The sequence below is a fragment of the Myotis lucifugus genome, unplaced genomic scaffold (assembly GCF_000147115.1).
Source record: "Myotis lucifugus unplaced genomic scaffold, Myoluc2.0 scaffold_405, whole genome shotgun sequence".
Taxonomy (NCBI): domain Eukaryota; kingdom Metazoa; phylum Chordata; class Mammalia; order Chiroptera; family Vespertilionidae; genus Myotis; species Myotis lucifugus.
In genome coordinates, this window is record NW_005871453.1 from 793,842 (window position 1) to 814,319 (window position 20,478).

At 43.7% G+C, this 20,478-nt stretch overlaps 1 protein-coding gene across 1 annotated transcript in view; it reads right to left on the reverse strand.

The window, feature by feature from the left end:
* AKAP12 (A-kinase anchoring protein 12) overlaps positions 1-20,478 on the reverse strand; it is a 73,190-nt gene that overhangs the window by 24,603 nt on the left and 28,109 nt on the right. Inside the window, 1 exon segment of the mRNA XM_014467586.2 lies at positions 9,977-10,091. Within this exon segment, the coding sequence (XP_014323072.1) occupies positions 9,977-10,091 (115 nt within the window).

Below are 20,478 nucleotides of genomic sequence, written 5' to 3' on the forward strand. Positions count from 1 at the left end.
GGGTTGGACTACAGATGAGTTCTTAAGTAGCAAGGAATTCAATTCCTATTCATAGATTTAATGGTTACAGCTGTCTTTTGCATTGTCTCTTAATTTGAGTTAGCATGTTCAAATCTATTATTTTTTCCCACCAACTTTTAAAGAGACTTTGCAGAGAAATAAACTTTTAAAAGAAATCCTCAGAGACATAAAAGATCCTGGAGCCAAGAAAAAAAATAGGATACTTCAAAAAAGAAATTAAAAATATAGTAACAAAAACAAACCATATAGATAAGCAAAATGAACTCTAGTCTTGAGGACATGCTCCCAAAACACAGAGCCAAATGCGAAGAGATAAAAAGTAGAAAAAAGGCTTTACTTAGGCCTGGTCTAGAAAGTCTAAAATCTGAACATGGTATTTCCGAAAGGAGAACAGAGAAAGGAAAAGAAGAAAACCACTTCCCTGGAGTGAAGTGCATGCGTTTGTGGACTGAACCTGGTCAAGAGAACCCAGCAGGCTGACTAACGGATTCACACGGCACCCGTCGTTATAGGATCTTCAGGAGGCTGAGGACGAAGGATGGACCGGACCCTCCGCGCTGTCCCAGGGATTAAGACGCAGAACAGCATCGGACTGACTGACTGACTCCTGTGTTCGAACACTGAATGCAAACCAACACAACTGGGAATGTTCGGGGCCAAGACCGGACAAGCATGAGGCAAGCATTGCATTTTCGTAAAAAGTTCACTCACTGGGTTTGGACAGTGAGCCACAGAGCCTGCGGTTAATCTCAGGGACTCCGCGGGAGTCCTGCCTCTGTGACTCTGCCACTCCACTGACAAGGAACAATTACTTGGAAAGTGGGACTTCTCCTGCTCTCACTTCTAGCTACTGTATCAGGTAAGGCACTGAGCTTATGATCATGGTGAGTGAAGTACCGAAAGGGTGAGCGATATTTCCAGCAGTAGAAATACATACCGACGTGTACTAATACTTCCTTCATTCTTTTTGGCTTCGGCTCATGTACCAACATCCTTGGTAAGCGGTCTCTCTTATATATTCTCCATCAATGTACTTAGCTCCTCTGACCAATTCTTTCGGTACGTAACCACTCTTGGTGTGAAGCAAACTAAGTTGTTCTCACTGTTTACAGAGTTTGAGAGAGAGACTATTCTTAAAGAGCAGGAATGTTGACATTGAAACCCAGCTATGCTTGGCAAGCTTCCATCACACACATTCATATTTGAAATATATATATAAGCCCTGGCACTGTTCTTTTAATGTGGGACTTATTTTCTCTGGAGATGTTTTGCCTAGGGAAGAAAAGATGAAAGAGGAGACATGATGAATGTGTTCTAATATTTAGAGGGCTGCCGTGCGGAGAAGGAAGGGGATCTGTTCCAGAAGGCAGCGCTGGGAGCAGAGCAGGGCAGTGGGGCGCTGGCTTCCTTTTATAGAGAACCCGCCCCCCCGACCTTCCAGTGTTTAAGCAGGACAGCCTCCGACCTGGGGGCAGGAGCCTGGATAGACAGCCGCAAGTCCCCTTCCACCTGACTTTTCGTTGGTCCCTCGTGAAGGCAGGTGCTCTGGGCTGAACTGTGTCCCCTCCCAAAAGAAAGACCTCAGAGAAACTAAACATGATGACACCTTGATCTTGGACTTCGCGGCCTCCAGATTGAGTGAAAATAAATTTCTGGCTCTGGTCGGTGTGGCTCAGTTGGTTGGGTGTCATCCTGTGCACAGAAAGGTCGCTGGTTCAATTCCCGGTCAGGGCACATGCCAGGTTTCGGGCTAGATCCCCGGTAGAGGGTGTGCAGGAGGCAGCCAATCCATGTTTCCCTCTCATATTTCCCTCTCACATCACTGTTTCTCTCTCTCCTCCTCCTTCCCCCTCCCTCTCTCTAAAAATCAATAAAAATATTTTTTAAAATTTTAAATAAATAATAGACATATAAATAAATTTCTGTTGTTTACACTACCCATTCTGTGGCCTTTTATCATGGCAGCCCTAGCAAGGGAACACAGCAGGATAGCTGCCTTGTGTTTGGTATCAGCCTAGATACTGCAAGGCCACACAAAGACACATTCAGGCAACCCGTTCGTCCATTAATTAAATCTAGCACATATCGCTTTTCACCAAAGTACGTAACACAGGCAGTGTTAACACTGGAGGTAAGAGGTGGACATCGGCAGGGTACTGACACTTTCGCTACACCAGTAGTTGGGAAAAATTCAAAGTATGCTACTCAGGAATAAGACTCCATTGATACGCTAAAAATTGTAAAGTTTAAGCCCAGAGAATATGTCTTCTGGAAGTTATGAAGCCATCCTTTCATATAATATGGGGACATTGAGCTCTAGAGCATCTCAGTGTAGAACCATCTAGGAGTGGCTATAGTAGGTGAAACTGGGGAGGAGTCGATCTCTGAGAAAACACCTACAGAATGTTCTTTAAATAAGTTAATTGGCTAAAATAACTTACTGTTTTCATTAGTGGCTTAGTCACAGTTAGAGAGCCATCGTGGGCCACCTCATTCTCTCAGGGGGAAGGGTCTGAATCTTGGTTGATTATCTGGACAAGCCCATAGGCTGTCTCATCACTGCTCTTCCTCAAATGGACCAGAACATCAACGCTACTCAGGAAGGACTGAAGTAACCTCTAAATGTTAGCTACGTATAAGTCTCTGCAGTAATTAAAGATTGACTGGCAGTCTTTAGGGCAAGTAGGTATGACATTTAACATCTTTCACCCATCCTGGGCCATAACCAACCCCTATTACATAATTCCCATCTTCTCCCATATGGGGGGGGGGGCGGGGGGAAGACATGTTACCTGTAGACACATTTATGAAACTACTTATCTTTCATACCTAAATGATTACACAAGGGGACATTCTCCAATAAATTTTCCCCTCTTGAACTTTTTGTTCATCAAATGAAAACTTCAAATCTAGGAGATGGCTTTTAAGATCAGACTAACGAGAAAAAGCATAAAAGTGTTCTTATAAAAAGGCACAATGAAATTATCAAGTAGATTCCCACCTGCTCAAGGTCGCTTCATTGTCGTCAGCGGCCAACCCATCATTGGTTCCTAATGCCTATATTACTACCAATTCTGAGGTTACTCGATCATAGAATTTCAGATGGATGAAAATGTTCATATCACATTTGGAAACTGACGCTCAGAGAGATAAAGGGATATGTTCAAATCAAGGTTACACAGTGGCATGAAGTGATTTATAAAAGGGAGGGAGAATGAATAAAGATCTTACTCCTTCTACCTTCCCCACCCCCATTTTTTAAGCTAGAAGGAAAAATTAAGGTTCATTGCACTGTCAGACTTGGATGCAGTTCAGAGGGAAAAAGTCTTCTCCATACAGCTTGACTGTTAATTACTAACAAAAAAAAATCTGTGTTTCTTTAGAGATGAAAGCACTAGAGTATTATACCCAAAATTTGTCAATGACATAAGTAATTTCAGAGAGGCATGCTAAGAACATCGCTACAGAGCGGGGAGTGGATTAAAACCGTTCCCAGAAACTGCACACTGTCGTACTTTTGTCAAGTTCAAGGCCTATTTTGTGAATGTTCTCCCTCGTTTTCAAAACATTACAAAACAGGATACAGCTTGAGAAACCGTCATGCAATAATATTGTACTCGAAATACCAGAGTAGGGAAAACAAAAACCCCTCTCTTTGTGTATTGAGCACTTACATTAGATAGCATTTGAGGACTAGGAGTCCTCATTTAATCACGAGCAGGTCAGGGTCTGATTTCACGTTTCCAGGCAACACCTGGGCAACCACTAGCACGCACCTGCGAGAGCCCAGCGCGAGGACTGAAAAGCATCCAGCTGTGTCGGAGCTGATGCCACAAAGAAGCCACGGATGACTCTATAAAGCAGTGGTTCTCAACCTTGGCTGCACATTAGAATCACCTGGGATCTCTTTAAAAAAATCTGATTTCTGGGCCCTCATCCTCCGGAAAATTCTGTTTCTTTGTTACTAATGTTGTGGCCTCACCCCATAACAAAGAAACAGAATTTCCGGAGGACGAGGCCCAGAAATCAGGATTTTAAAAAAGATTCCCAGGTGATTCTAATGTGCAGCCAAGGTTGAGAACCACTGCTATAAAGCTTTGTGCTAAACTACGCAGGAAATACATGGATATAAAGCGAAAAACAGATCCTCCTCTCCCATAGAAGTAAACGTATAATATTGTTAACTCTAACTTAAAATGTTGTCTTCATTTACTCAAATATTTGTTGAGCACTTACTATGTGTCAGACACTGTTCTAGGCCCAGGGGATTCCGGATTGAACCATCTAGATCCCTCCTCGGTCCCTAGCAGAGGTGGGGGTAAGACACAGACATGTGGAATGCCAGATGTTGACAAGCGATGTGGAGAGAAATAACAAGGAATGTGGGCAATAGGCATGTCTTCATGAAAATACCAACAACGTGCCAATTATGTCACAAACTGAAATAGAAAAGGGTTTGAATCCTAAAAACGTTTCTTCCCAGTAGAGAAACAGCCTCTCAGAGAAAAACAAGTATTTGGGGGGAGGGGGTCATCTTTGAACAGAGACCTGGAGCAGCCCTCAGGGTACTCACTATCCAGAAAGTTCTTAAATGATCAAAAGCAAAGAAAAACTACTTGTGATTCCAGAATGGATTTTCTGTACGGTAACAAGATCCGCAGGGAGGGCTGCGATCGCTTGGCAGTAACCCTATGGCCTTGCCATATCCCACAGGCCCTGCACTCCAGGAGCCGGCAGGTTCAAACAGCAAATTTAATAAACGCCAAGACGGTGCTAAGAAGCACCATTTGCAAAATGAAATTCTCCATTGTGTTACAAGTTAAGCTTCTAGATAACTGGCCAATGGCTCCTTCGTTACTGTGTCTGTGGGAAATATCCAGATACAGAAAAGTAGAATCCTGTGACATGTCAGAAACCCACCCTCAGAAAAGCTTCTGCTTTAAGCAACAACATTTTGGGGTCTTTTTGGTCTTTATTTTTCTTTTTTAAAAAATATTTTTTTATTGATTTCAGAGAGGAAGGGAGAGGGAGAGAGAGATAGAAACATCAATGATGAGAGAGAATCACTGATCTGCTGCCTCCTGCACACCTCCTACTAGGGACCAAGCCCACAACCGGGCATGTGCCCTGACCAGGAATCGAACCGTGACCTCCTGGTTCCTAAGTCGACACTCAACCACTGAGCCACACCGGCCAGGCAGGTCTTTATTTTTCTTGAGGTGAGTATTGCCCCTGGGGTCAGAGCAGCCATACAACCGTGGTCCCCATGCCCATTACCTGAGCAACCTGGTCACCATTCTCTGAGGAGGGCAGCACAGCCTGTTCTCTGGTTAGTGGGGAGATACTCTGAAAGCAGCAGCCCCCAGTGGCCAATGCTAGCGCACAGCACCCAACTGCTGGTGCAAACGTCCTCACTCTGGGTGTGCAAATAGTACAAAGCTCATGTGAGCAAACATGTCAAAACCAAAAGAAGACCACCACTGTTTATTTGCTCACACAAATACGTGACCTGTGAAAGGTGGAGGGGAAACACGGCTCTCACATGCTTTACGATGTTGGCTGTGTCTACTCTGCAGAAAGGCAAAAAAAAAAAAAGATGCCTTGTCAACGATAAATTCAAACGTATTAAAACCGAGACGATCGCTTGCTTGCTGGTATATAGCAATGAGTTCTCTAGGTCCTTTAACAACCAAATATGTTACCGCCAGAACAAAGAGGGTCTTTACATTTTTAATGTCACAGTGTTGAATTTTCCCATTTGTTTGGGGGGAAAAATAACCTGCCCAACAGATACTAGGATTGAGTTTTGCCTTTTTTTTTTCATCTAAAAGTTCTAATTTGCAAAAGTTTTAAACCTAAAATTGGACCCAGACCAAGATATAATGTTTTAAAAATCTTTTTTTGTTCCGGCATTTCAATTCATGGAAAACCATATAAGCCACAGATACAGAACAAATGACAATTTGGGTTGAGACGTGTCTTTTTTTCTTTTTTTGGCAGAAGCAGATTTTCCACAAATCTAATGGCACTTATGCAGCCCCTGAGAATGCTGGGAGGGGCACGCTGTAATAGAACTTTCCAGTTGGGAAAGGGCTGCAATTCTACAGCAGCAGTTTGATAAATTGTAAGTCACCTAAAAAGAATTCAGAAGGATTAAACCTCCAAGGCTAAAGTAATTTGTTGTGAATTCTTTCTCTTTCTTTTTTATTGACTTGAGAGAGAAACACTGATTTGTTGTTCCACTTATTTAGGTATTAATCAGTTGATTCCTGTATGTCCTGATTGGGGATTCAATCTGCAAACCTGGCGTATCGGGATGACACTCCAACCAACTGAGCTACCCGGCCAGGGCTTCCTTGTTTTTTTCATTTTAATAAATATTTCTAATTGTGTGCACTCTCTAAAAGGTGACCCCCGAAATTAAATAATCTTGAAGCTCCCTCCAAAACATGTATACCTGACCCTGCTGCACAGTTTAGAAAACATTTAGTAGGCAGTTCCCTTTTTCTATCATTTAAAGAACATTTACAAGAAAGTAGGATCCCATTTTCTTTATAGGAAGAGGACTGGTTCTGAATTACCAGTATTTCTGGTCTCAGATAGAGAGCAAGCAAGTCAAAGTGCAAAAATACATTGCCTTCTGGCTCTGCTAAACATTGTCACTGTAGATGAAAACCCTCCAGCAGGAATCCCCTAGTTTCTAGTTTTCTCCCAACAGGTGATCACCCAGAGCAGGCCCAAATCCCACCGTGGGCCAGGCCTCCAGGGACCAGGATGGGACAGATCTGTTCTGCCTGAGGTTGACTGCTCCAAACCAAGGTCCCAGAATCTTCAAGTAAGTGTTCCAACCAAATGATGCCTTTGTGTACATGTAGACTGGGTTTCTGGAAATAACTATGAAATCTAACCATAGGCCATCACTGATGTCAAGAGAAAAAGCACAAAAAATATTGTTTAAGAATTTAACATCAGGACTCCATATTTACCTTACCAGCTAGACAAAGTGGGAACAGAAAACAAACAAACAAACAAACAAGTGTACGAAGCTGCCTCAGAGACCCAGTAACTCATAAGAGAAACAGTTCAGCCTAAAACAGCGAAAGCTCATCCCAAAGGCAGGGCCTCTGGGGGCCTGGGCAGCCCTTGGCCGTGTGTGTGTGTGTGTGTGTGTGTGTGTGTGTGTGTGTGTGTGTGTGTTCTTTCCAAGATGACAAGCCCTTTCAGGATCTTTTGAAGGACGAGGTATATGAATGTCCACTCTTCCAGCACGAGGCATTTACTATTTGCTCAGCAGCCCCAAGGCCAGGGTCAGACGCCTGAGTGGGCTTAGGGAGACAATGGAGTAAGCCGAGGGTGGGGACAGGTCGCTTTCTAGAACAATCAGTGCTGACCCACCTGGCTGAAAAGTGAATGAAATCATATCTGGACTAAAGGAAGACAGCCAGCAGACCTCCAGCAAACATGCCACAGATAGGAAGGATTATATGGGAATGCGGGCACCTGCCCGGTCCCCCTTCTCTTAGCAATCCCACACAACACGTCCGGTGAGAGCCTGACCCCGGCACGACCTCGGTGGCACATTTCAGTGATACTGCCTACTAAATGCCTTCTACTCTCCACCCTTCTTTCAGGGCCCAGCACCGGCTGTTTTCCTGTCTGGGTTTCCATCCGACCCTTTGCTCCGAGTACACAGTTCCAATAGGCGAGCCTGTGGACACGCCCCGCGTAGCAACAGCACAGCAGCTGAGAGCTGGAGCTTGGCAATCTGCCGACATGGGCTTGAATCCTGGGAATGGCATCAGCCCACCTCACAGGGGCGCTGTCACGTTTTAAGGCCATAATGCACAAAAGGCACAGTTCCAGGGACCATAATAAAAACTGGTGACGTGTTGGCTCTTATTCTCACTTTGGCAGCATCCCGTCTCCAAACATCTAAACACAACCTCGCCTCAGCGCCCAGATCTTACCCCACCCACTGGCCTCAAACGATTGCTCCGCCTGAACTCGGAGCAGCTCTCATCTCCTGCAGAATTCATGAGACCACCACCCCGTCTTAACCTTATTTTTATCTGCGGCATCTATCCTTCCACAGGCTAGTTTCCTGTCTCCCCGGATGGTGAGCACCATAGGTGATGGGCCATTTCTCAGCTGTTTTCATCTTCCCTGAAGCCCCCAGCACGCTGGCTCGGCCATGGAAGACTCCACATCTGCTGCTGGCAAATTTGGACAAAGTGTGATTTGGACAAAGTGTGAGACTTTGGAGTCTGGGTTGGGCCCTTCCGATTATTTTGGAGGAAATGGTTTGAAACTCTATACTAGGTTATGCAAGCCCTCCTGCTGGGAGACTTGTCTATATCCTAACTTTCTATTGTGCCATAGGAAGATCAGCACTGAAGGGCTTAAAGCAGTGGTTCTCAACCATCTGGCCCTTCAAACACAGTTCCTCATGTTGTGACCCAACCATAAAATTATTTTCGTTGCTACTTGTAATGTTGCTACTGTTATGAATCGTCATGTAAATATCTGATATGCAGGATGATCTTAGGCGACCCCTGTGAAAGGGTCGTTCGACCGCCAAAGGGGTCGCGACCCACAGGTTGAGAACCACTGGCTTAAAGCAAGTCTCTCAATATGCCACTTTGGTTGGAGGATTATTATGAGCGAAAGACAATCAAAACCCAGCAGATTCAGGAAAAACTCTTCACCTCACGCTCAATTGCCTAAATGTACATGGGAAAGAGGGCCAGTACCAGTAAGAGAGCTAGCTAGTACCAGAAACCCCATTTCACCTAAGCAATCTCTGTTTCCCAAGCATCCCCTCGGCCTTCCTCCCCTTTTTATCTCCAGACCCCACCCCTTTCCTAGCTCAAGAGATTATAAAGATTCAATCACCTGGCTGCCTTTTGTGTCTCCTATCTTTATACACCCCCGAGCCCCACACCCCCTGAATGTCCCTAATTAAATTTGTTTTTCCCCTGTTAATTTGTCACATCATACTGTCTGACCAGCCAAATAATCTGGAAGGAAAGCAGGACAAACTTCCCACTCTACAGCTCGAAGCAGCTTTATGGGGCCATCAAACAAAAACGGGTCCCACGCGTTGGAAGAATCTCATGTAACCCAGGCAATGGCCAGTCTCCTCTCACAGGACTTTCCCATTCACTTGTCTCGTTCACATTACACACAAGAGTCGGTTTACCGTGTGCCAAATCATCCACGTATATCCTCCGATAGTGGCTGTTAAGTTATTCCTTCACTGATGACGAAATAGAATGACGAAAAGAGAACTCAAGGACAGAGCCAGGTTCTTCAACACGTGGCCCTTCACATGTGGGCCTTCACGGGGGCTGGATTCTGACACGAAGGTGTGGTTCTCGCCACTCCTCATGGGCTGAAATCAAACCCCTGGTTCTGTGGTGGGAGGCTCGCTTTCCAGTAACCACCCCTCTAGGATCTCAAGGCTCAAGGGCTACGCACATACAACATCTCACAGTTTAGGCAAAGAGAGGCGCCCAGGGGGAACGCACACTACTGACACATCTGTGCACGTGTAGATACTGACTCTTAAAGCAACGGGACTCCAGCGTTTCCGAGGGTTCACATTAGACACTAGACAAGTAATTGGGACAAGGCAACAGTGGAAACACAAAACAAAAAACATTCCGCTCCAGGTAAGGACATCTAAGAAAGAGGAAACGTGACTTCACTTCCTGTACCCAAGAACTGGTATATAACGTCCTAACCTCAGTGTAGGGCCTACCCAAATGGCCAGATAAATATTTCCTTTTGTAACCAATTCACTGCTTGTCTGGTCAACACCACCCACCCCCAGGGAGGATAACGGTATATACACATCCTGCCCAGACCTGTGTTTACTCCTCTCCTGGGTTCATTGCAGGTGTCGTTTGCCCTCCAGCCCCTGTGGCTCTGCTCAGAGCCGGGAAGGGTGACTTACCCTCTGGGACAATGACTTCCTCCTCCTGGCCATTCAGGACGCCCTCCTGCGGGGTGAGCTCTTCTTGCTCAGCTAAGCCGTTGAGGGTGGACAGCTGCCCATTCTTCTGTAGGAGCTATGGGAAGACAAAACTTAATTTCAGTCTTCACGGCCAAGTTAGAAATCCTGTAACTTCAAGAAAAAGAAATCATTTCGAGGAGAAATACAGAGAAAGGAGGGTCGATGACAATGAAGATTTAAGCCTTTTTTATTCATCTGAATGATCCAGCTACTTTACAAAAGGTACAAGGAGCTATTGTTAAGCAGATAAGTATGCACACAATTCATTCATTCATTCACCTGAATACCATGCATGATTAACACACCCACCATTCCAGGCTTATTTGAGATATAACAAACAATAAATACGTCAGGTGTGGTCCCCACCATTTTGAGCTTATAAACTACCATGGAACGCAGATTTTTAAAAAAGTCTTTTACTTTAATGTTTCCTTGTGATTAGAAGTTATGCATATTTGACTAGAATATGCATAAGTGACAATGTGTCCTTCTCAAGATAGAGGGCAGACAGTTAAAAAAAATAATTACTAACTCGCAGCTATGGAAACTGTCATGAAGGAGGAACACATAGAACAAAGGACAGTAACTGAGGGCCCTAACCCAGGCTGGGGTGTCAGGACGGCTTCTCAGAGGAAGTAAAGGTAACACTGAGGTCTAAGTTCCCAGGCAAGGGGAGTTTGAGAAGGGGGTAGTGGATGCAGAGAAGGGGGGCAAGTTGAAAGACCCCGTGGTTCAAAGGCCAGTCTATCCAAAGTGAACAAAAAAGAGGTATGTAACACGTTTTTATGAGTTATTGTTTTTCCATAACAATATTACTAAAATGGTCATTTGCAATCTTCCCTATTGGATAGCTTGTGCAATTGAGGTCATCAGTTGCAAAAACAACAGACATACAGACATGCCCTCAGGCCATTTTTTAAATCCTGAGACTACAGGTAAAAAAATTTTAAGCCAAATAAAAATAGCACAATAAACCATAGCTGGTTTGGCTCAGTGGATAATCGTCCTGGCAGACTTAAGGGTTTCAGGTTTGATTCTGGTCAAGGGCACATGCCAGGGTTGCGGGCTCGATCCCCAGTAGGGGGCATGCAGGAGGCAGCAGATTAATGATTCTCTCTCATCATTGAAGTTTCTATCTCTCTCTCTCCCTCTCCCTTCCTCTCTGAAATCAATAAAAATATTTTTTAAAAATAAATAAATAACAAAAATAGCACAATAACCCATAGGAACCTAAAGATTTCAACAATGCTTTATAGCTCATGTACTTTTCTCATTTGTCTTAAAGCCAACTTAGCAGGTGCCATGGTTTCCATTTCACAGGTGAGGACAAGTGACTGCAGGTTGGCTGGACAAGCTCAGGAATGGAGGTGGCTGTGGCCTGAAGGCCAGGACTCACCACTGACCACTTCCAGGGTTTTCCTACAACACGATGAATTGTTGCAGGACCTGTTACTACACACAGTGATAAAACGCCTCAAAGAGTATTCCACAGTATCCAGCCCTGGACCCCAAAGAAACCTCAAAGCTTAACACTCCATTTGGCATCACTCCACGCTGCCGATAGGCCCAGGGAGCAGGCTGGCCAAATCAGTGACTCCCATCAGAGCCTTAAAGGAACAGCGGGTTCCAGACGGTCCACCTAGAAGGCTTGAACTGTGCTACATTCATTTCACCTGGCTGTTCTCTGCTCCCGGCAAAGCTGCCCTTCAATTGCATGAGCCGCCTCCTGACCTCGTACCACTGCACTTTAATGCGTGCACTGCCCATGGAATGGTTGGCTTCCACAGGCCCACGCTGAGTCCATTTATTAGTCAGAATACTCAGATTACATTTCCACTTAAGTTCTTCTCTTACCAAAATATGAAAGATGGGACTTTTAAATGAAACCCAATGACAAGAGCAAAGGAGGGGGAGGGAGGGCTCCACAAGGCCCATCAGCAAAAATGTCAGTGATTACGAGTATTTTCACTTAATCCCACTAGTTCTGTGCACAGGTTAGACTTACATTTGATTAATAACATGAAGAAGAGCCAAGGGAGGAAAGCAAGAAACATATTATCTTAGGCTACACGGTAACCCCATGAATCCCAGACCTAAAAAATGCTGACATATACACCACAATATGGCAAACTCAACAGGGAACATGAGAAAGCTGTTCTAACACATTAATTTCAATGCAGTAAATGTTAGTCAACTATGCGCCTGGTTTAGGAACCAGAACGCTGAAGTTTTATAGTGATTAGAGTTCTACAGAGTTTCTATAATTCTTAAAAGAGTTCTCATAATGCTTTGTGAGTTATCAAATCCAATTTGATAATTCACAAAGGAGTCAAATTGAGTATCTTTTAAAGTGAAGGATCTTATAGGACACAGGCACAAACTTTCATCCACGTTTAGAAATGTTATATGTATATTTAGGTGAATGAGTGAAAAAGGAGAAGGGATTAAGAATACAAATTGGTTGTAACAGAATGGTCATGGGGATGTAAAGTACAGCATAGGGAATATAGTCAGTAATCCTATATAATAAAAGGCTAATATGCAAATTGACCAAACGGCAGGAACGACCGGTCGCTATGACGCGCACTGACCACCAGGAGGCAGACACTCAATGCAGGAACTGCCCCCTGGTGGTCAGTGCACTCCCACAGGGGAAGCACCGCTCAGCCAGAAGCCGGGCTCACAGCTGGCAAGCGAAGTGGTGGTGGCGGGAGCTTCTCCCGCCTCTGAGGCAGTGCTAAGGAGCAGTGAGCCCAGCGGTAAGGAGCAGTGAGCAGGTGGGCAGTAAGGAGTGAGGGGTCCCGGACTGTGAGAGGGCGCAGGCCAGGCTGAGGGACACCCCTCCCCCCGAGTGCACGAATTTTGTGCACCAGGCCTCTAGTATTCTAATAACTAATTATGGTGCCAGGTGGGTGCGAGATTTATCAAGATGATTACTTAGTAAGTTACATAATGTCTAATCATGTGGGGAGGGGGTACACCTGAAATCAAAATAATAATGTATATCAATTATAATTGAAAATAAAAAATGATTAAAAAATGTTATATGTATATGATGTATATTAGACGATGTAAATAAAGTGAGTCTTAAAAACTGAGATCACCTGCCGGCCGACTTTGTATGTGAAATGTGTAGATAAATGTTAGATTAGTCATTCCCAGTGGCCGCAGGCAACTGTCTCTACTTCAGGAAGGCACCTGATGAGGTGACTTTGGTGACAGGCAATTTATGACGGTGACATTGTTAAAATTGAGTTTTAGCATATTCATAGCTTGGGTCCAGCAAGCGCACCCAAACTGTGACCCCTGGGTAATGTCTCAAGTGAGCAGTCAGAGTCCATGACACACTGACGCCCCACACAAAAATGGGACTTCGTTCCTCGCCACACTTGGGCATTTTCACCGCTCTGTGCTCCACTTGGAGATGCTTTTTACAAAACCTCCTGTGTTCTTGAGGATGGGTAATTAACTTTTCCTCGCCAGAAAAAAGGAGGGGGGGGGCATGTTTTCCTTTGCTCCCATCCTAAACCATCTAAATAACTCATACTGTTGCTAAGGGTTCAGGTGCCTCTAAGAGTTACCAGTACATTAAGGTCACCCCAAATCATAAGAAACTTAACCCACACTCCTTAACATGTAAGTCCTTTCTGTCTATATATGCCTATGGGCATTCATTTTTTTAAAAAGGGAGAATACATGCTTTTTATAACCTGATTGTTTCAGATATTATGGATATATTTCTTTATCAATAATCAATAAACATGTAACCACTCGTCCTCAGTCATTCTCTCAAAAGTTATGTCTTTTGAGATGGGAACCAGACTTGAAAGACAGGCTCCTTCCATTTAAACATAGTCAGCACCAGAGAACCTATTTTCCCACTGGCTTTGCGCTTCAAAAAGGGTAAACGCCTCCTTTGAGCAAATCAAAACCCTCAATGTTTTCAAGCTTATATCCTCTGAGAAGGTCAGCCAGAGTTCACTCCCGTAAAGTACTACCACATTACAACTAAACAAAACGGTGAAAAAAAGATCTCCAGTGCTTCCAGCAGCAGTGTTTTCCTCCCGTTCCTGTAAGAACAACGGACAATCTCCAACATGGCAGCCAAGGCATTGCAGAAAAATGACCAGATTTTGCTCCCCTTCCTTCTCCACTGGAGTCAGCCATGGGGGTCTCAAGCTCTTTAATGAATGGACAAAACAGATGCGCTCTTGACAGCTGTCAGGATGTTGGGGAAGAGGAGGTGGGCCTGCTAAGGTCACTATGTTCACCACCTAAGCGACACTCCTGGCGGTTCATTCTCACTGGATGACGCACTGGGTGGGAGGGGCCCAGGGCCCCACATTCCAGGTGGTAGATGGGGCTGCGAGCCTGCAGTTCACCCCGACTCCAGCGCAAACCCCACGAAGCAGAACTGTTAAGTGGGTGTAGGCAGGAAGGAACCAGAACCTCATGAATATAATAAGGAAACACACATAATTAGAATAAAAAAGATTACTTGGAAGGAATTTTAAAACCATGACAAAATTTGTAAAGAAAACTCTCCAATGTGTTTCCTTCTTTCTAATAGAAAAGTGTTTTTAAAGTAAAACTTTAAAAAAAGTCAAAGGGAAGAAAATCTAAATCAGAGTATAGGTCAGTAAATGTCTTTAGCGAATAAGTTAAATATGCATGCCCATTGGCTCTACCCAGTCTAACAGATATGGATCTGTATACACATGCAAGATGTGCAACACACAATAATTGATCATAGCAACAACCTTAAGCATCTATCAGTAGAGGAAAAAATGAAATTATGACATATCCATATCATAGAAAGCAATGAAAGGAATGACGTAAATCTAGATACAATGATGTGGGTAGATGTCCCCAATGAAAGTGAAAAAAAGCAAGTTGCTGAGACTGTTTGTTGCTTTATAATTTCTTTAAATTAAAACAAAAATAACTAACAGGAAGGGAGGTGGGGGAAAGTGCTTGCTCCTATGTTTGTAGAAGCATTTAAAAAAGTCAGGAATGAGCCCTGGCCAGTTTGGCTCAGTGGATAGAGCGTCGGCCTGAGGACCAAAGGGTCCTGGGTTTGATTCAAGTCAAGGAAGGGCACATACCTTGGTTGCAGGCTCCTCGCCGGCCAGGTCCCTGGTCGGGCACATGCAGGAGGCAACCAATCGATGTGTTTCTCTCACATCAATATTTCTCTCTGTCTTTCCCTCTCCCTTCCACTCTCTCTAAAAATCAATGGAAAAATATCCTCATGTGAGGATTAACAATAAATAAATAAATATTTAAAATTTTTTTAAAAAGTCAGGAATCATGCCTCAAATCTTTAACAATGGCTACCTCTGTGGAATTGTTTGGTTTTATCCTTTGGAGAGGGACTGAGGAAGAATCATGGTGTATGTTTTATTCACTTTATCGTTATAAAAGCGAAACATACATTGGGCCCTAAAGTCCATTGACTGTTACGCTATAAGCATGTCCAATGTATATTTAAATTCCTAGAAACGGTCAGGAACCAAAGTGAGGCTAAATGTGGGAACCGATTACTCCATCAACAATCCATAGAATACGAATTTTAGCCCTAATTTTTGTGAGCAATCTGGGCTGAACTCTTTAATCCCTCTCGGCCTCTCCCCACAGCGGTGCTTTCCAACAAGCCAGCTCACAGAAGCCGTGTCTCAGGATGAAAGCATCTACACGGGCGAGCCCCCTCCGAGATGCAGAAAGAAAACCGTATAGCAACATCCGTGTTCAAATACTTTCAAAGGTTTTCTTTAAGATGCTGTGACATTATTGGAAATCCTGTAATGTGTGATATAATAATGTGGGTATATTGTTTTATAACATCCTCAGCGCTTAGAGGTATATAATGCTGGATCTACAGATGACATAGCCTGTATGCTTTAAAATGCTCAAATAAAATATAAAAATTAACATGAGACAAAATAAGCTTGGTACAATGTTGATGTCAGCGGAAGCTGGGGGATGGGTACATGGGTGTTTGTTATAGTATCCTCTGCTCTTGAGGATGGTTTGAAATTTTCCAGAATTGAAAGAAAAACAATACGTTTTCTTTAGAGGAGCTTCTTGCAGTTTAACCTTGGGGTGCAGTCAATAAAATATGTAAAGTCCAGAAAGCTTCAGAACAGTCAACAGGATTTTTAATTGTTTTGTGTTTTATTTTTTTTTTATTTTTTTATTTTTTTTGGTATAGCAAAGATGGAGATTTATTTAAGAACAAGTAAGGACTCCCATGTAGGGAGGGGGAAAGGGTCCCACAGAACTGACTCTCAAGTCAATTGTTTTGTGTTTTAAATAGTAAAATGTTTCATCCCTTCATCATGATCTAATTTCTAATTAACTCAAGATCTATAGAAAGTGGTGCTACGGCAATCCTTATATAGAAGGAAGACATAATTTACATTCCACGAATTTAAATAAGATTTAAGGCAACCCACAAAAGAAAAAGATGAGATCTTTTAACTTGCAAGGCTTTTCAGAGACGGAATATGAACTGTGTATCCAGTTTCCGAGGAACTGTCAGCACGTTGAGCCGAGAGCTCTCTCGGACCACGTGAAGCCGAGAGGACAGTGTCCCCCGGTCGGGAGTGATGCCAGTGACCTGTAAACAGAAGCAGCCCTCGTCTCTGAGAAGCTGACCTTTCTGCCCCCAATTTTCCCCCTGGAAGGGATGAGAGAGCCTCCTGTAAGTGTGACAGCTTCCCCCCTTCAGCTCTTCACACCTCGAAGCCTCTGATCTTTAAATAAAACCTCCGCCTGCTACTTCCTTCCACTCAGATATTCCACAAATCAAAACCTGCGAACAAACATAATCTGACCGGTGACACTGCTTCTAACGGGATGGTGATAGTTTCAAGGACCCAGAAAGGGCGGGGAGGGGCATCTCATCACCATCATCCAGAGCCAGGATGGCTGCCAGCCCCGTACAGTGAGAACATAGCGTCCAGCCAGGCCGGTGTGGCTCGATGGTTGAGCACCTTACTATGAACCAGGAGGTTGAGGTTCGATTCCTGGTCAGGGAACATGCCTGGGGTTGCCGGCTCGATCCCCCGTAGGGGGGGTTGCAGGAGGCAGCTGATCAGTGTTTCTCTCTCATCATTGATGCTTCTATCTCTCCTTCCCTTTCCCTTCCTCTCTGAAATCAATAAAGAAATATTTTAAAAAAAGAAGAAAGCAAGCAAGCGCAGGGTCCAGCTGTCTGGACTCTCCATACACCAGCATTTTATCTTACAGGTCTTCATTTCTTAGCTTTGACTTGGAGTCCACAGTGTTGTTCAACTGGACAACATCCCCCTACCAACTGCCAGAGGTAAAAAATACTCATCAAGGAGCAACATTTAACCAAGTTCCTGCTTGATTGGCTTAGACTGTTTTCATTGTGCACCATGGATTTAAGTAAATCCTAGTGGAAAATATTCTAATGTGCAGAATGCGAAGATTAATCTTATTTTGCCTTTGAAATTGCAATGCACTATATAAGGGAAGTTTCTGGAATAGTATCTGAACAGTACATGAGTCTACGGGTGCATAAATGCCACTTGGTGAAGGGTATAAAAACCACATAGACAGTTTCTGGTCACTGCCTACAAATCCCTGATTGCTCTTAGTTTTCAGTAGAATTTGTGAAAATTACTTACGGTAGTTAAGTAACTGCCTTACTTAACTCAGACTCATTCTTCCAGACAGACATGAGAGAAAGAATGAATGCTAAGAGAGCCACTGAAAATCACTATTTGCTTTTAGGGTGCAAAATTAATTTTCATTTTAATTGAACAGTATTTAAATTGTTGAGTGTTTTAGAGAATAATATCTCATTTTGATTACTTAAATCCCAAAGGACACTGCCCACTTCAGGTGAACTCATTTTATTAAGAATGTTGGGGGGGCGTGGGCGGCTAGACGGTTTCGCTCAGCGAATAGAGTGTCGGCCTGTGGACCAAAGGGTCCCAGGTTCGATTCCAGTCAAGGGCACATACCTTGGTTGCAGGCTCCTCCCCAGCCTGGGCCTTGGTCAGGGCTCATGTAGGAGGCAACCAGTTAATGTGATTCTCTCATATTGATGTTTCTCTCTATCTTTCCCTCTCTCTTCCACTCTCCCTAAAAATCAATGGAAAAATATCCTTGGATGAGGATTAACAACAACAACAAAAGAATGTTGGGGGGGGGGGCAGGTAGAGGGTGGAGGTGGCAGAGGGTATATGGGGGGAAAAAGGGCAAGAATTTTAAAAAAAGAAATAAAACAATTCATTGGCCTGTAAAAAAAAACAACAAGGAAGACATAAGGAAATGCATAATGCTAAGAATTATCAATGTCAGGATTCAGGTTTAAAACTTAGAAAATTCTTCAGCAGAGATTAAATCAACATGGATAAAAGAAAAATGCTGTAGGGTGAGGTAAAAAGAAAGATGGACAGAGATAGATGGATAAGAAACAAAAAAGAATGTTATCTACAAATTAGGTCTCTAAATTTCAAAGATCAGCTTTTTCCCAAACTAGCAGCCAAGCATAATGGTAATATACCAGGTATACCAATGCCATTATACCAAGAATTATCTCAGAAGTGTTCTGTGCTCAAACTGGCTTGGGAACTCTGATCTAGAAAAGATAAGCAGATTTATTTGACTTTGGAAACTCTTTATGATGCATTTTTTTCTAAAATGACTTGCAGACCCCTTTGTGAGCCACAGCTATTAACATCCCTCCTAAGTAAAGACACCAGGGTAAATACAGTATGTTTTAACACACAACATTTCAGTCAAATACTGCCCTGCTCTGAAAAGTTATAGTTGTTTTAAAAAGTATTAAAACTCCTGGATTCTCTGGGAAAGTATGCAAAAGAAAACAAAGAGCTCTAAATCTGGGGAGGTGAGAGAGCAACCGTGCTGATTTCAGGCAAAGGGAATTTATAAGATCTCTGCTTGAGATTAAGGAAATAAAAAGCACCACCTACCACCGACAGCAATTCACTGTGTGAAGACGGTCTACCAGAAGTCCGGTATGTGAAATGCCTACCTGGGAATGTTTGGAGCCCCCACAACATTGACGTCTGTATTGTGCTTAGGACAGAGAGATGCTCCATGAATACAACTGAAGACACCTGTGCATCCTATGCCAAGCCTCTGACACTACCAGCATCTTCCTCTGGACACTGCACATAGGGATTGCAGGACTTGAGGCATCCTTGTTCCCCACCCCAAATGTGCCACCTAACACTCCTGGGTTAAGAATCAATACTCACCTTCAGAGAACCAAAAAGGAGCTCTAAAGGTTGAACTGAACTTGAAGAATTATATTCTTTTTCTTCCCCAACTTGCTTTAAACCAAGTAAATGCATTCCTAGCCCTAGCTGGTTTGGTTCAGTGGATAGAGCATTGGCCCACGGACTGAAGAGTCCCAGGTTCGATTTCCGTCAAGGGCACGTACGTTGGTTGCAGATTCCCTGGCCCTGGTCAGGTTGTGTGCAGGAGGCAACCAATCGATGTGTCTCTCTCACATCGATGTCTCTCTCACATCGATGTTTCTCTCTGTCTCTCCCTCTTCCTTCCACTCTCTCTAAAAATCAATGGAAAAATATCCCGGGTGAGGATTAACACGGAAGGGAGGGTGAGAGGGAGGGAAGGAGGAAGGAAATGCATTCCTAGTTATAGTACCGTTGTGTTGGATCAATGACATAAACCATCTAACAGATCCAGTGAACCATGGTTCAGATGGCTTTTGTGTTAAGGACAGGGAACAAGTCCCACTCTCACTTTACTTCCACTCTTCTTAAACTTCAAAACAATGCTAACGTTCCATGTTTAACAGAAAACTAAGCACCTAATACCTATTGGTTACTTATTTGACACTGGGCCCCATTGGGTGGGGCCTACACCCTATCAAGATCGTGTCCACCCATCTTGTCAAGTTAGCTTATATTCTAGTGTTATGATATATAGCGTGAATGTCGCGTGAATGTCTAAGACAAGCTATTTCTCCCCCCTTCTGAGTCGTACCTACAAGATGTACAGGGCAAAGCAACCGCCTTCACAGACCCCAAATGCAAAATATTCCTGGGAAGACAACCATGAAAACCAGTTGCCTAAAAGCACAAGATTGTGTCCTGAGACATTTCTGACAACTCTCACACCTCGTTCCTTCAGAGCCCCTGTACCAGCAAGTTCACAGTCCCATTTGTGGTAGACGTGGAGGTCAAGATCCCAATTCCCACTCAACCCCTACACACCACGTCCCCTTCGAGTCGTTACTCTCTCGTTGAGTGGCTGCTTCTCTCAAAGGGATCTGCATTTGGTATGAAATACATCACGTCCTGGCTGAGGAATTTAATAATATAAAATGGTATGAAACCACTGCATGCCACAGAAAGCCTGAATAGTTTCTTAGCCTGGCAGATAAATAATTTTGACAAAATTGGGAAACCAGCGTC